Source organism: Doryrhamphus excisus, linkage group LG12 (genome assembly GCF_037039965.1).
Source record: "Doryrhamphus excisus strain RoL-2023G ecotype Guam linkage group LG12, RoL_Dexc_Guam_v1.1, whole genome shotgun sequence".
Classification (NCBI taxonomy): Eukaryota; Metazoa; Chordata; class Actinopteri; order Syngnathiformes; family Syngnathidae; genus Doryrhamphus; species Doryrhamphus excisus.
This window is the reverse complement of record NC_136368.1, coordinates 16854432-16870174: the sequence shown is the minus strand read 5'-3', so window position 1 is coordinate 16870174 and position 15743 is coordinate 16854432. Positions and strand designations below refer to the sequence as shown.

General features: G+C 40.5%; 3 protein-coding genes across 6 annotated transcripts in view; 2 read left to right on the top strand and 1 right to left on the bottom strand.

Moving 5' to 3' along the window:
• pde9aa (phosphodiesterase 9aa) overlaps positions 1-3400 on the top strand; it is a 19351-nt gene extending 15951 nt beyond the window's left edge. For all 3 annotated transcript variants that reach the window (XM_058082508.2, XM_058082506.2, XM_078795030.1), the window contains 8 exons: positions 48-130; positions 612-768; positions 1138-1251; positions 1397-1501; positions 1626-1754; positions 2423-2518; positions 2584-2647; positions 3093-3400. In XM_058082508.2, the coding sequence (XP_057938491.1) occupies positions 48-130; positions 612-768; positions 1138-1251; positions 1397-1501; positions 1626-1754; positions 2423-2518; positions 2584-2634 (735 nt within the window). In that variant the 3' untranslated portion in view covers positions 2635-2647; positions 3093-3400. The remainder of the gene's footprint in view (positions 1-47; positions 131-611; positions 769-1137; positions 1252-1396; positions 1502-1625; positions 1755-2422; positions 2519-2583; positions 2648-3092) is intronic.
• On the bottom strand, positions 3072-8847 carry wdr4 (WD repeat domain 4). Its single transcript, XM_058082510.2, has 11 exons — positions 8580-8847; positions 7696-7761; positions 7457-7594; positions 6971-7127; positions 6288-6400; positions 5686-5746; positions 5376-5474; positions 5149-5213; positions 4836-5025; positions 4494-4563; positions 3072-3769 (listed from the first exon to the last, which is right to left on the bottom strand). The coding sequence occupies exons 1-11, from the start codon at positions 8660-8662 to the stop codon at positions 3582-3584; spliced, it is 1230 nt and encodes a 409-aa protein (XP_057938493.2). The 5' UTR covers positions 8663-8847; the 3' UTR covers positions 3072-3581.
• On the top strand, positions 8700-15743 carry LOC131136039 (uncharacterized). 2 transcript variants are annotated; one of them, XM_058082505.2, is made up of 7 exons: positions 8700-8864; positions 9087-9146; positions 10434-10536; positions 12178-13434; positions 14155-14218; positions 14643-14767; positions 15041-15743. In XM_058082505.2, exons 2-7 carry the CDS (start codon positions 9102-9104, stop codon positions 15070-15072), a joined length of 1626 nt encoding a protein of 541 aa, XP_057938488.2. In that variant the 5' UTR covers positions 8700-8864; positions 9087-9101; the 3' UTR covers positions 15073-15743. The 2 variants fall into 2 exon arrangements, with proteins under 2 accessions (XP_057938488.2, XP_078651154.1); XM_078795028.1 differs by lacking the exons at positions 14155-14218; positions 14643-14767; positions 15041-15743 and adding an exon at positions 13556-14142 and having other exon boundaries at positions 12178-13449.

Genomic DNA, 15743 nt, shown 5'->3' with positions numbered 1-15743 from the left:
TGGTGTGAGACGAAAAGATGTACAAGCGCATATTTGTTTGTTTTCAGGAGAAATTCACTCAGGTGGACATTTTGATCCTCATGACGGCTGCTGTGTGTCATGATCTGGACCACCCTGGTTATAACAACACGTAAGGCACACAGAAATACAATGTATTTATAGAAATAAGCATCTTGGCAACTTTTTTTTCTTTTGGCTTTATTCAGTTACGCTAAGCTGTGTTTGTGCATAAAATGTATGTAGAAATACTGTAATATAGCTTGGCATCTGGAGGTGGTATGCTAATGGTACTACCCAGCCACAGCTTGAATGGCATAAGTTTTTTTTTTACATATAATATGACATCCATCATAACACAACCAAAGATGATTAAGGCCAAAAGTTGAATGAGAATATTTATTTATATTGGTAATGAAATGTTTCCATGCACCCATTGTAATTAATCACTGGTATGACAAGCAAACGGGGTGAATGTTAAGGAATCACCCCCAATTCCAGCATGGTACGAATGGTAGAAACCTTATTTCATGTCTCCTTTATTAAAACTGCATCATGGTATCCACTCTATGTTTGTTCATTCCTCTGTTTTTTTGTTTTCTCCTGTGTTTTAGCTACCAAATCAATGCCAGAACCGAGTTAGCTGTTCGCTATAATGACATCTCTCCTTTGGAGAATCACCACTGCGCTGTGGCTTTCCAGATCTTCTCTCAACCTGACAGCAACATTTTCTCAAACTTTGATCCGGAAGCCTTCAAGCAGATTCGACAGGTCAGCAATAATGTCAGCTATACGTGTTACTTTTTGTTGTCATGCTGTCATAATAACTGACTTCCTCTCCTAATAAATGACTACAGCATAACATTTGACAGACAAACGCAGAATATCAATGAAAAATAGGTCTGAGTGTCACAAGACATGAGACAATACTCGATATTGGATCTACCAGAACAAGATGAGACAAGATTTTTACTGAACTTTTTACGAAAAGTCCACTAAAACAAATATAAAAATACAATTTCTACCATGGTATACTACACACTTCTGCATTGTGTATGCTACCGGCCCCGCCTCCACCATCAGATAACTGTATAACTTATTAAAATATGGAAATATCATATGAATATCTGTGTGTGCCAGGGAACTATTACATTGATCCTGGCCACAGATATGGCACGACACGGTGAGATCCTGGAGTCCTTCAAGCAAAAAGTGGACAGCTTTGACTACACAGATGAGGAGCACGTCACTTGCGTGAGAGCAGAACTATTTATTTTAAGAATGAATCATTAATCAGCAGCACGGGATGCGTTTCTGCCAGTGAAGATGATGCTTATTGACAAATGACACAGTCGCTCACAGGACAACCTTTGACCTTTTGACACTGTGAACTGTGCAGCTGAAGATGGTGCTAATAAAGTGCTGTGACATTTCCAATGAAGTGCGGCCCATGGAGGTGGCTGAGCCCTGGGTTGACTGTCTGCTGGAGGAGTACTTCATGCAGGTGAGGGGTACACCGAGCTAGTATAGTTTTTTATATTTACTGTACATCAATCTGTGATACTGTTGTTTTATTACTGGAATGTATCTTTCTCTTAATGATCATGTTGTTCTTCTGCACTGCTCAGAGCGACAGAGAGAAGACTGAAGGGCTTCCCGTGGCTCCGTTCATGGATAGAGAAAAGGTTACCAAACCCACAGCTCAGATTGGCTTCATCAAATTCGTCCTCATTCCCATGTTTGAGACCGTGATGAAGGTGATATATTTTTCTCATGTTACAAATCTCGAAATGATTTGGTGCCTTGCTCACACAATTTGTTCACAATTGTAGTTCAGTACTCTCGTCCAAAAGGTACAGGTTTGGTACAGGTACACTATTTACGCTTCGACATACAGTATGTAGAGTGGTGAAAATAGGTCATTGATCCCTGTTGATTTTGTAACTGAACCCACTTACAAATATATGAACAATTTATAAGATATTGTAGGTTTAGTAGAGCACAGAGAGACACAATGTTTAAAAAAAACAGAAAAAACAAAAGAGCTGGGAGGAACTGGTTGACAATGTCAAGGGAGTTGGGAGCACTGTCACCAAGGAAAGCAAACTGAGCTCTTTGGCATCAAGTGGACTGAACCTGATAGGAGGTAGAGAAATGGTGAATACGAGCCTCGGTGCCTTGGAGCTCTTGGTGACCAACTCCAGGAAACCTCTGACCTTTGACCTCTGTGCTTGCCAACCAAAGATTCTCCACCAAGCACCTTTTGCTTTGGAATCAGATACTCAAATCAAATACAAATTAATTTATAACCTTTATTTTATGTTATTATTTCTGAATTTAACTTGCAGTCAGTCTCAGTGACCATGATGCTGACACAAGTGGACCGATATTTGATCACGCTCATACCTGCATTTGTGTGCATCAGCTGTTCCCCCAGATAGAAGAGGCAATGGTTCAACCCCTCCGAGAGTCGAGAGATCGATACGAAGAGCTCAAACAGATCGACGATGCCATGAATGAGGTTGGAAGATTTTGGATCAAATGATGTGTTATCACGCAGACTTTAACCTTGCATGCTCCTTCCAGGTGCAGAAAAAGAAAAATGAAAACCTGACGATGGGAGGAAAGAAGAAATGAGAGTTGTGGAATGGTAGGTCATGGTAAGGGTGGTGGGCGATGTTGAAAATTTTGGTGTTGATTCGGTTTTCCACTACAATTTTCGCCAAAACTTAAATTAGTGTGGAAGGAATTAATAACAAAAACAGAGGTACCACTGTAAATATGGCTAGTATTGTCGATAATGATACCATAGCAACATAATTGACTTCTTTTTTTGACTTGACTTGACTGAAGATCAACTAATATTGCGATTGTGTAAAACAGAGGTCAAAGATTTTAGGCATGGGAAATTGAACAATATCAACAATATATTAAATGTTTTTAGTCAATATAAACCAACATAAAAATATTGGATGAAATAAGCTAAAATGAAATAACTCATCACGATGGAAATTGCTTTGTTCATTGTGGTTTCAACATTTGCAAGTAAAAAAAACAACAACAATGTATTCATCATACATGGTTGGTGATTTCAGGCCTTCCAAAGCCTTCCGTCAGTGTCTTCTACGCACTTGAGCCTGAGGAAGAACCAGCAATACTGCTTCACATCTTGGACAATCATCGATATTTAGTCTTGAGTGATGAAATAATTCCGACATGTTACCAATTACTGATGAACTCAGTGGACACCTTTTTTTTTTTTTTTAGGGAAACATTCATTTGTACAGGTGAACAAACTTTATTTAGATACATATCTTACATTGTTTTTTGTAATATTTGAAGTGTTTTATACAGATTGTACAGAATTTTAGTCAACTTTGTTCTTTCCTACAAAAAAATAATAAAAATGACTTAAATTTCAAACATGTTTTGTCTTAACGGAATTGTGGATTTTGAAACATTGACGCTCCATTCAGCTCTAAGTTTATTTTTTAGATCAAAACAAATGTTTGAGAAATGAACAACATATGTTAGCCAATCAACATGATGGCACGTAAAATAAGTACTCCATTCAAATCGTCACTTCATGTAGACGACACATCCATCAGAGCTTCTTTCCTGGCCTTCTTCTTGCCATCCTCTTTCTGTCCCATGTTCCCCCTCTTCTGCTGCTGCGCCGCCAGTCTGTGTTGTTTCTTCTCCAGGTATTCTGTCATGTTGTCAAAAGTCACCTTGTGCAGATGCTCAAAGCGGCTGCTGGTCCGAGTTGAAGCTATTGGGTAAGAAAAACAGATAATTGCACAGCGCTATAAGATGCACACGGATACGCATACGGGCAAGAGAGTCATACATGGAAATGTAATTGCTCCTCGCCGTTTAATGATAACTGATAATTCAGAACAAAATAAATAGGAAGCCCGAGTCATCCACAAGTTAAATCACATGGTAATGTGATGTGGAATTGTTTCTGCATGTAAAACTATAAAGTGTCTTTTTTGTAGGGAAAACATGCAAACTCCACACAGAGATGTCCGAGGGTGGAATTGAACTCGGTTCTCCTAACTGTGAGGTCTGTGCGCTAACCACCCGACCGCCGTGCAGCCTGGAGAACTGAACTTCTTTTTCTAATTTTGCCCAAAATCCACATTCCTTAGGTAAGACATGAACACACGTCCCTTTTCTGTACATCCTAAAGACATATTAAAAAAAGAGGCAGCTAATTAATGCACATAATGGGACACACCTATTCCGCCTACAAAGCCTACCATTCACACTCACATTCATACCTATGGACAATTTGGAGTCACTAATTAACTAACATGTTTTTCGAACTCGGGTCTCCCAACTGTGAGGCCTGCGCGCTAACCACTCGACTACCGTGCAGCCTGCTTCCTGATTTTTTGTTTCTCAAATATGCAACCTTTAATAACCTGGTTCATATTTGGTTTATAGCTTCATAATGACAGAAGGAAACATTTGTCGGATTATTGACTCACCATCAAGACTCTGCCAGTGGGGCTTGAAGGCCTCGGACACACGTTTGAGTTCAGGGCTTTCAGCTTCACACTAAGATGACAGAGAACAGAACACAACGCAGTTCATGAGTTCCCTTAATTTGGCACTTTAGCCTTAGTAATGTAGCCCCTTAATAAGCATCATTAAAGATATCCAGTAGCATTGTTATTTTATTATGATGTTGACTTAATACATTATTATGATGTGTTGCCTTCTGCTTTAAGTAACGAGAAATCTTGTTATGTTTTCATCTCACAAGATCTTGACACCCCGACTACTCCCTGTTTAATAGGCAAAATGATGCATTTATTTCATGTTGGTACCTTCCAAGAGCTATGTTCAAGCTCATACACTTGTAGCGGAGTTTCACAGGAATCCATCAGCACCCAAAGCCGACCTTGTGGGTCAAAGGTCATATCCAAAGGACAGAAGGGGAGGGAAAGCCTGCTGTGTGGTACAAATTTCTTCTCTTCATCATCCTGGTCCAGCTTGAAAAACTGAATTGTTGATACTCTGAGGTAAGACACGGAAACGTCAAGCATCAGAAAAAATGTGAATAGTGCACATAGTGTGCTGAGATGAAGTACTGCAAGCCCTTACGGTCATTGCCATGGTTACGTAGACGAATGCACTCACCTGTCACACTGTACAGCTACGTGACACCCATCGGGAGAGCTGGTTATTTGGCAAACAGTTAGCTTCTATTATAAAACACATGAGAATAGATTAGGATGTAAATTAGTACATTCATATCAATAGTACATACAGATATACGCAGTTTTTTCAGTGTATTGTTTAATTCCTACGTCTATGTGACGTTAGACATGCCTGCTGCCCCTGACAGATACAGTACTTATCCTCACGTTCTCTGACTGGGAGCCAAGTCCCTCTTCAAGCTGTTTCAGGTCCCAACTATGCAGCTTCTTCCCGGACGTAATATCCCACAGCTTCATGGTCCCATCCTACAATTGCAAGCATACTTTAAAAAGTACAAAAAAAACGTTGGTTTTGTGCCTTGAGCTATTCATTCCAGTTTCTATGTATGTTCTTGTGTAAGAACTCCTCCTCCTGATTAACTCCAGCCTGTTCTTTTGGACTCACGTCTTGTCTGATAGGTATGTCTGCAAACACACACGTCCTGTTTCTAATAAATAAAAAAAGATACAAACATACCCCTGATCCTGACAGCAACCAGTGTGGATGGCCTGATGGGACCAGAAGAGAGCTAACAAACCTAAATCAAAAAAAAACATCCAATTATAGGAAAAATAAGGAAAAAATAAATTAAAAACCTACATCAAGAACATTTGGAGGGGAGGGGGCAGGCTAGTGTAGCATGCAGAAGCGGATGTCTTCCAATTTGTATCTATCTATCTATCAGGACCATGTATTACGTGTAGAAGTTAGCCATGGTGTCCCACAGGGATCCATGCTTAGACCAGTACAGTTCCATTTTCTTGTGCTTCACTCCTGCCAGTGTAACCGCAGTCCCTGCACACCACCCAGCCACCCGGGCGGGCGGAAGTGCTTGCAAGGAGCCTGAAGAGCATGACCATAAAGGCGAGGAAGCTGCGGATGAATACGAGCTAACTTTCTCATTAGCATTTTTCTTGTTAATGTGCAGTTTTTAGTGAATAAAATAGACGAGTTACGATTCCACATCACCCCACAGAAAGAGACTGCATCATGAGAATTTTCCCAAGTGGCACATTTGGTGCAGAAACAGCGATGCATCCACGAAAAAAAAAAGAGTAACAATTCAATAAATGACTTACTGTTGATGTCCTAGACAGAAAGACTGGATGTTGTATGGAGAACTGAGGTGGCTCACTCTTATTTTTTCATCTCGGTCAGCGGTGATGATGTACTTATCATTCAGGGACAGGGTCTGGAAAAAAAACGAGAAAAAAATATCCATCAGAAAAACACTTTGACAGTATCTGGCAACACACACTTAATCAATAAATGGGTCTTTAACAAGTAACAGAACAATTAAGTTTGCGAGTCGCCGTTGCTGTTGTTTTATTGTTTGTGTTCTAAATCAAGAACAACAAAGCACTAAAGGCACTGCTATTATTACTCACTGCTCAACCCTCATACTAGGGTCGCGGGGGTGCTGGAGCCTATCCCAGCTGTCTTCGGGCAAGAGGCGGGGTACACCCTGGACTGGTCGCCAGCCAATCACAGGGCACATATAGACAAACAACCATTCACACTCACATTCATACCTATGGACAATTTGGAGTCACCAATTAACCGAGCATGTTTTTGGAATGTGGGAGGAAACCGGAGTACCCGGAGAAAACCCACGCATGCACGGGGAGAACATGCAAACTCCACACAGAGATGGCCGAGGGTGGAATTGAACCCTGGTCTGCGCGCTAACCACTCAACCGCCGTGCCGCCCCCTCATACTAATTTTATACTCATTTTTCCCAGTGTTTCTGCTGTTCCTTACAACAGCTAAGACCATGGATAGGTGTCCCATCTTCAGCTCGCCCTCTCTCTCCTGGTCCACGACTGAGAAGGAGTACACGTCGCCTGATTTATCAGCAACAAGCACCTCGTCTTCTGCCGAGGTAAACACCAGGGATGTTCCCCTCCTCACCAACCACCTGGAAAACACACACATGCCTCGAATCATTTTCTATAGGAGATATTCAGTGTATGAAATAGTTCCATTCCTATGACAGTGATGGAAGTGGAGTTTTTACTGACTCCGTGTCTCTTCCACAACATTGTTCCTCTCTTCTACAGCGGACGTGCATCATGGACAATTATGCAATCTAACATAATAACTTTCTACCCTTTCTGAGCATTCTCTTTGTCATTGTGCTTGTAATCCATTACGTACATTACATTAAGTGCGTACATAAACACAAAAACACGACAAGTGTCTGTTTAGCAAATAGCTGTTATTGGATGCTAGAACCCAGAGTCGTACCTGGTGCTGACACACTGCCACGAATGCTCACACCGAAAGAGGACCAGTCGTTTGGAGTCATCTGTCAGTGCCAGCAGTTTTCCAGATGGTGAAATGGTAAATGCCAGCACTTTATCACTTTCTGTTTCCTCTGCCAGACTGTGGATAAAAGAAATGGAAAGAGAGTTATTGCTACAATATAAATATTCAAATTCTATTACTGTTGACATAAAAGACATTTTATCATCTCTCCATTTTACCTGTTGTCACTCTTTGGATGTTTTTGCTTTTTCTCACCAGTGCTACAGTCAAACACAAATGGCTCCCTGCAACAAAGAAGCCAATTAATTGGCAGGCTCGTTACATTTCATACATTTCCATAACAGAAAACAATAGAAGACTCCAAACTGATCCACAAATTCAAATTAAAGACTAATGAATGCAGATGATAAATTATAAACATAACCATGTGAGGACATAAACGTAGATGTAAATAAGAAGGGTTAGGGTTAGAACAATGTATTCAAATTGGAGGATACCTTCCTTTTGTAAACACAGGGATGCCAAGGTTATTGTTTAGCAGAAAATTAAATCACAATAATATGCTAAATAATTCTAAATGACAAATAAATTGAACCTATTGTTTATATGTTCCTGGCAACATCAAATTCAATAATGTTTCTCATCGTCTTTATCAAAGTGCTGGCAACTTTCTTTGGCACCATGGCGGGTTATTTATTAGTTGAATCCAATAAAATGCAAGGATAGTGAGTCATAAATTTCATTAAATGATACCGTACAGACCAAACTGACTCATTTGTTACATGCAATATTGTGCAAAATCATGCTTGAGGTAAATCGAGTCAATTGCATTAATTAATCAGAATCAAACCGGTATCGATCCACCATGAACATCGATACAGTTGGGTTTGGATCGATCCACTCGAAAGTTTCCAATAAAATGAGCTGGTTAAAACCAACACAAGAGACAAACTTTACTGTTTTATATGTAGACGAAAAAGGAAGTTACATTTTTGACGACTCTTCTTGCCAGAATTGAATTGGTTGACACCCGGAAATGCCACCGTGATTTCGACAAGAATCAGAAGACACCCACATGCAAGCTTTTGGAAACATTTCTCACCTGTCCTGCTGTATGTGAGCGGCTATTAACTTTGTGTCACACGAAAGAAATAACCATTGTTTACAAATGCCAATTGCAGCCATGCTTGCCTGTTTTTGCGACAGCTTGCACGCGACACCGTCGCACAAAATCTACGTCACCCTTTTTGACCCAACTGGACACGCCCCCTCACAGCCCACCGAAGGGAAGGTACAGAATGTCCACAGACCTAAAAAAACAAAACAAATTCCACCCAGTGTGCACATTCCTCATTATCCACGACCACAGTTAACAAGAAACGCCAAGGTACAGTATCAAAGATATAATAACACGCTGCGTTTGTTAGAAAAGGGGGTGTTACATAAATTGGCTGACCGTCAACAACAAATCCTTGGTAACCGCCATGGTCTATTTAGGACAGAATTTGTCGTCATCGGTCGGCTTTAATTGCGAGTGGAAACTATCGATAGACTCGAACGTTGCTGTTGTTTTTATTAATTTATTTATTTAATTTTGTTGATTTCACAGCTAACGTGTGTGAAAATGGCTGCTTCGCTGCTGAGAATAGGAGGACTTCGATGTGTGAAGGTAATTCAATTCATTCATTTTCTCAGCCTGACGGCTTGCATAAGTTCTCTGTTCCTGTTCGTGTTAAGACTGCGAGAGTTTGTTCAGCCTTGCTGAACTATATCCAATTTAATTACATTTCCCCTTGGGAGTTCGAAGTAGCAGCAATAAAAAGAATGACGAACACATGGGTGATTCCCAAGATGATTGATAATCTAGAGATAGTAGTCGTAAATTATTTAAAGGGGTCTTATTGTGCGTTTTTCCACTTTTCTGACCTATAAATGTTGTGAGAATGTTGCATTGTCGTGTTAAACTATGCCAAAGTTTCAGATAATGAGGTTTGCACTTGGAAGTGTTCAGAGAGTTTTTTTCTAACTCACTGTGACGTCACAGTGAGCCAGACTTCCTCATGTAGGTGTTTCCGGGTACAAGCTGGAGGCCTGGCCTCCCCGCTCTGCTTCACTGTTTCACTGCTCTGATTTCACCTTGCTAGCACAGAGCAGGAACAAACGCTAGGAAATAGGAAATATTTGTTCAGGTTTGAACTTGTCTAAAGAGGCAAACATCACACAGAAGTGGTTGGAGCAAAATATTGGACTGTTTTGTGAACGTGGGCAGAGCTGGACTATCCGCCAAACTGTTGCTGAAGCTCGATGGCTTTCCAACATTACTTGGTTATGTTGAAGAGTTAGAAGTGCAAGCTGTAAGTAGCAATTTTATTTAATTGTGTTTATTTTAAGTGGTTCTACATGTAGCATTATGGTGTGTACAGGGAGCGTCTTACCTAGTTACAGGTTTACCAATGTCTGGAGTTGCTAATAGCCTTTTCCACCACAATCGGTGGTACTCTGACAAAAAAAAAGTTTTTATTTCTGTGTTTACAATAGCGATGTGTCAAAATTGTCTGCACTCAGTAAACGTGGACCTACATTACCACTTTTCAAGTTCATACACGGTGAAGCAGGGGTTTCCAAACTGTAGTTCATCCTAACCACTTTTCAAGTTTTCTCCAAAGGGTTTATTCATTTATTATCAACTGCTATTACGAAAGTGGGGTTTGGCAGTGGTCCTGAAGTCCTCAGGAGTGCGACCTATCACAGCAAAATGGGCGTGCCGAGAGTGGAATAAATTACAACAGACAACATAGCCCCTTTTGATATTTATAATTTTTTTCAAAGCTAAAAAAAAGTATGCTTCTGTACCAAACGACTGAAAATTTAAAAAAAAAAAAAGTACTGAAAAATACATGTACAGCTAAATCCTTTTATCCGTGTTACCTGCTTACCTACATACCTGTATTTTCAGTGTTTTCAGGCAGAGAGCTGGAGTACCCTCTGTAGAGCACCAAGCGCTGCAGCTTATAGCACAAAGTACGGGGGCTCAAAAAAGTCATCAAAAAAGAACTCTGGTAGGTTTAATGACCTCTTTTTAAATTCCGCATTAGACTTATGGACAGCTAAGACAACTAGACCTGATGCTCACATGAGTTGCTCTGTGTTGAAAGTGTCATCTGTTTGAGAGACATAAAAAAAAATTATTCCTGCACCATCCAATCAATCAACTTCACTTTTTCTGCATGATGAGTTAGAGCTTTCCAAAATCAAATGTAATTTTTCCTTCCATGTTGAAAAAGTGAAGGAGTATTAAATCAGTACTAACTTGCGTACTAATGTATTAACATCAGACCATTCTGAGACTAAACATTTCCACAATATTTAATGGCTGATATAAGCCTCTGCTGCCTCCACAACTCAACAGCTTTGACAAAAAACAACACAATGTAAATCATGAAAGTTGTTCAATTTTGGATACTGTAGATATTTTCATTTACATCGACATTTTCCAGTGATCCTGATGATGAAAAAAATTTCAAAATGATGCCTATACACAGATAGAGTTTCTTCGAATTTGATGTGCAGTGAGGAAAATGAGTTTGATCCCTTTGCAAAGATATGAACTGTGCAGAACCTGTATAGAGTGTTAAGTGCATTCTGACCCCACAGATCGTACATACATTAGTTTTTGTACTCAAAATGTAATTTTGGGGAGAAAAGACACCTGTCACAGACACAATCTCATCCACTCAAACCTCTCCACCATCGTGAGCAGCACCAAAGAACTATCAAGGGACCTCAATGACAAGATTGGAATGGACTCAAAGACCATCAAGACGACCAACAAGATGCTTTGCAAGACAGAGACCACTATTATGTGGAAATTAACGAAATACAGCATAACATTCAACCACCTTTGCTCTGGATCTCCATGCAAAAGTTCATCTGGTGGGGTATGGATGATTGTGAGAAAGTCAAGGTACAGGCCCAGAATTACAAGGAAGGAGCTGGTTAATGATGTCAATGAAGTTGGGAGCACAGGAACCAACAAAAGGACTGAGCTATTACTGAGCTATTACAGTACGCGTGTACTGGCCCGTCTGAAGTTTGACAATCAACACCTGAACGATTCACACAAGGTTTGGGAGAATCTGAGATGGTCACATAAGACCAATCTTGACCTCTTCGGCATCAACTTGATCAACGTGTATGGCAGCAGAGAAATGCTGAGTATGACTCCCAACAACACCATCCCAACTGTCAATCATAGAAGTGGAAACATTCAGCTTTGGGGGCTATTTCGTTGACCAAAATCCCTCCTGAGTTGTGTGCAACCCTGGTGATGAACTACAAAAAAACAGTTGTCTCTGCTACAAGAAACCTACCTTAAAAAAATCTGGACTGTTCATATCTTTGTACGGTGATACATTTACTAAAGCAGCTGAGGATCAAATACTTATTTTCCCCACTGTAAACTTGTAACTATGTTAAGTAGCTTTTCTCCATGCATATTGTTGGCTGTGCTAAGTAAATAATGTACTCACTGTACTTTGTCAAGTACAATTTGTCAAATGCAATTCTGCTTGTTCAGTATCAGATGTTCGTATGGGTTATGTTTTACTTTTGGTTCAATTTGCAATATGGTGGACATTTTTCTCATTCTGAATTTATTAATGAGAATATTTTACCTTGTTTGCTTGGCTTCTCCACCCTAGACAAAAAACAGGTTAAAACATACTTCGATATAGAGAAGCTTGTTCAGCACAAGCCCTTTGAGTTTCCCAAGAAAGATGTTTCTGCACCAGCAGTCAGTTCATCAGCACATCCTTCACTCTACACTCTTACACCTGAGAAGGCCGCCAACCGTGTTGCTGAAGCAGTTCCTGCATCAGCAGCTGGTACTGCACCTGTGCATGGACCAGTTATTGAGCCTGTCCCTGCAGTTGTTCCTGAAGTCCAACCTGTAATTGAGGCAGCAGCTGAAGATAAAACAGCCATCGAAAATGTTGCTGCTCCACTATCTGAAGTGGGTCCCAAACCAACTGTCAAAGTTGTGCAAGATTTGCCCAAGGCTGTTCCCTCAGAAGCTAATGTTGGATCAGCAGTTGATCCTCTACCTGAAGCTACCCCTTTGCAAACTATGGCTGAAACTATAAATGTGGAATCTGCAGCCGAGCCTGTGCCAACTGTTGCCCAGATGGAAGCTTCCACAGAACCGAAGATTGAACCTTCCCCTGTAGAAGCTGCTAGGACCGAGATTGTGGTTGAGGTTACCCCTGCAGAAGCAGGTGCAGAGCCTGCCGTTGCAGCCATCCCTGTGGGTGAGCCTGTTGCCGAAGTTGCAGATGTGGCTAAAGCTGCTCCCACGGATGCTCCTGCAGACCTTGTCATTGAAGCGGTCACTGTTGAAGCTGCAGCCCCACCTGTAGTTGCAGACGCCGTGGTAGAAGCTGCAGCAGCACCTGTTGTTGAAGATGCCCCTGTGAAAGATGTGGCCGAGCCTGTTGCTGAAGTTGCAGCTGAGCCTCGGGCTGAAGCTTCCCCTGTGGAAGCTGCTGCGGACCCTGTTATTGAAGCTGTCATTATAGACGCTGCTGTCAAGGCTGAAGCTGATGTAGAGCCTGTTGTCGGAGATACTCCTGTGAATGTATCAGAGCCTGTTACCGGAATTGTAGAGGAGCTTATGGATAAAGTTGCAGAGTCTATTATTGAAGAAACCCTGGTGAATGATGTGGCAGAGCTCGCTCCTCAAATTGTAGCTGATTCCCCCTTGGAAGCTGCTGCAGAACCCGTTGTTGAAGCAATCACTGTAGAAGCTGCAGTGGAAGAAGGTGCTTCACCTGTAGCTGAGTCTGTGGCTGCCGAAGCTGCAGCTGATGTCTCCGCACCTGAACATGACACAGTGGAGCTGTTGGAGCTTGCTCCCGTTATACATGAAGATGTAGGAGAGAAGCTGCAGGAAGAGAAACCAGGTGAACCACATGCGGGTATACACAAAAACCTCCTAACCCGACTCCCTCACAATCCTTCTCTTTTCCCTTTGTGGATCCTGTAGTTTACCAGTTGGCATTCTCATCCCTATCTTTTTAACAGAAACAACTGTAAGAAAGGGTTGCACATTTCTTCCCTTTTAAAGGTCTTGGCATTCATTTTTTTGTGTTTTCCTCAAAAGAATTTTTGTTACAGACACAGTATATGTCAATTCATTGATTAATGCATGTATTGACTGCACAGTATTTAATTAATGTATTGACACACTGTCTTGTTTTCTGGCTTTTTTCTGATATCTGCCTGCTAATTGCACAAACGTATTACCTCTTTTTGAAGACACTGCAGTTGTTTGTCATTGTTGTGTGTGTGTGTGTGTAAATTTTCCTTGACCTTCCTAACACATCTCTTCCTTGAAGTTGATACTTTGGGCATGCAGTTTTTACTTTACGTCTAACGATCTAAGATCAGTGTACAGATCTTAACGATATGTTATATTGTACTACATGCAACCATTGTCAGTAGCTGTCCTTATCTTATGGCACTGATCTGGTCTCTTGTTCTGAAGCCACCTATTGTCTTTACTTGTTGCTGGGTTTTACATGAGGGCTATGTTGTATTTGGATTGTTAAAAGCAAGTTTAATTCAGGTCCATAATGGTGAAAGAGTAAATCCATGATTTTGTATCTGCCTGTGATTCCTAGCTCAAATGGACCCGATTCAGCGGCTCTTCCTGGACTCCATACGTCAGTATTCAACAGAAAACCAGTAAGTGTCATGAAGTCCAATGTGGTTGGGGTGCTAATCAGGGTTCTGAACTTCTGAACTGAATTTTGAATGATATGAACTATGAATTCCTGACTGGGCTACTGTATATTCAACCAGTGTATGAATATGAAACCACTGACCTTGAATATAAATGTTCTGAAGTTAGGCATGGAATGTGGTACCATTGCCGTTTGTGTAGTTCACGAAAGTTAAGCACAACACAAATTTTGAACATAATTTTCTTTGAGCACTGACATTCAGCACCACACAGTTTATACTTCACACGTGGTTATGACCAATTTATTTATTGGCATGCAAAATATGCATACCACTGCGGGGACAAAAGGCGTGCAAGTGCAAAAAAGGCTTAAGAGTTGAGTTCATCTTACCTTTTAGTTTCCTGATCTTGTGCATCCTCCTGTAGAATTACCACAGAGTCAGTTGATGGTGATGCAGAGTACCAGAGGGCCCTAGAACAGGAGATAGCCAAGCTCCAGAGGCTTTATGGAGGAGGGGACCTCACATCTTTCCCAGAGTTAAAGTTCCCAGGTAAGACAATCAATATACACATGCATGCAATCAAACCACAGCCACTTTCATTGCACTAAATTGTACTTTACAATTGAGATTGAATACAGTGATCTAATGTTACTTAAATATTATTTTCCCCCCATTATTATATCTATTATTTTTAATACAATGAGATACAGATGACAAAAATGCTGTACAAATGACAAAACTATTGCTCTACTTGACATTGTTATAGTTGTAATATTTGAATGTGTTCCTACATTAAATGAATTATGGCTTTGTGTTTTTCAGAACCCACATTTGACGAAGTTTTCCATAAATGAATATCATCTCCTTCTCACCAAACTGGACAAATCCCTGCAAATGTATGCTCTATAGAGGAACGTTGTCTGTTTACTATCGAAAGTGGCAAAATCTTAATCTCTTTCCTTGTGAGAAGAACGGAATGTGTAACGTGTTTGTAGGGGATGAGAAAACAATGTCTTTTGCGGTAAAAATATGCAAGTGAAATGGTTAGCTGAGTCTTCTATATCTTATTTTATAGTGTAGGTTATTATAACCACCTTCTATTATAGTGAAGCAAAAGACTTACTAAGTTGAGCAATCCTTTACTTATTTTCAACTTTTAAATGTGCTATCTGTCATGATTTCAGTCATGTTGAGTCATAAACATACAGTTGCAGTCCGAAGTTAACATGCAGTCATCATAAGAATTAATGTCAAATCACTTTTGGGCCTTTATTGATTCACTAGAACTGTTCTTTTTCGATCGGGGAAAATACAATGTACATCAGGTCCATCTTGAACGGTTTACATTCTCTTTTTTTGCTACAACACATTTGGGGTAGAGGCATAGCTTTTGGCTCCATTGAAAGATATATATAGTTTCCCCTGTGGCATTGTGCTGTGTGTCTACCCATACTCAAATGTCCCTCATGCTGGATGTCATTAAATGTGTACATTGAATAATAAATAAATACGGACATTGAAGAGA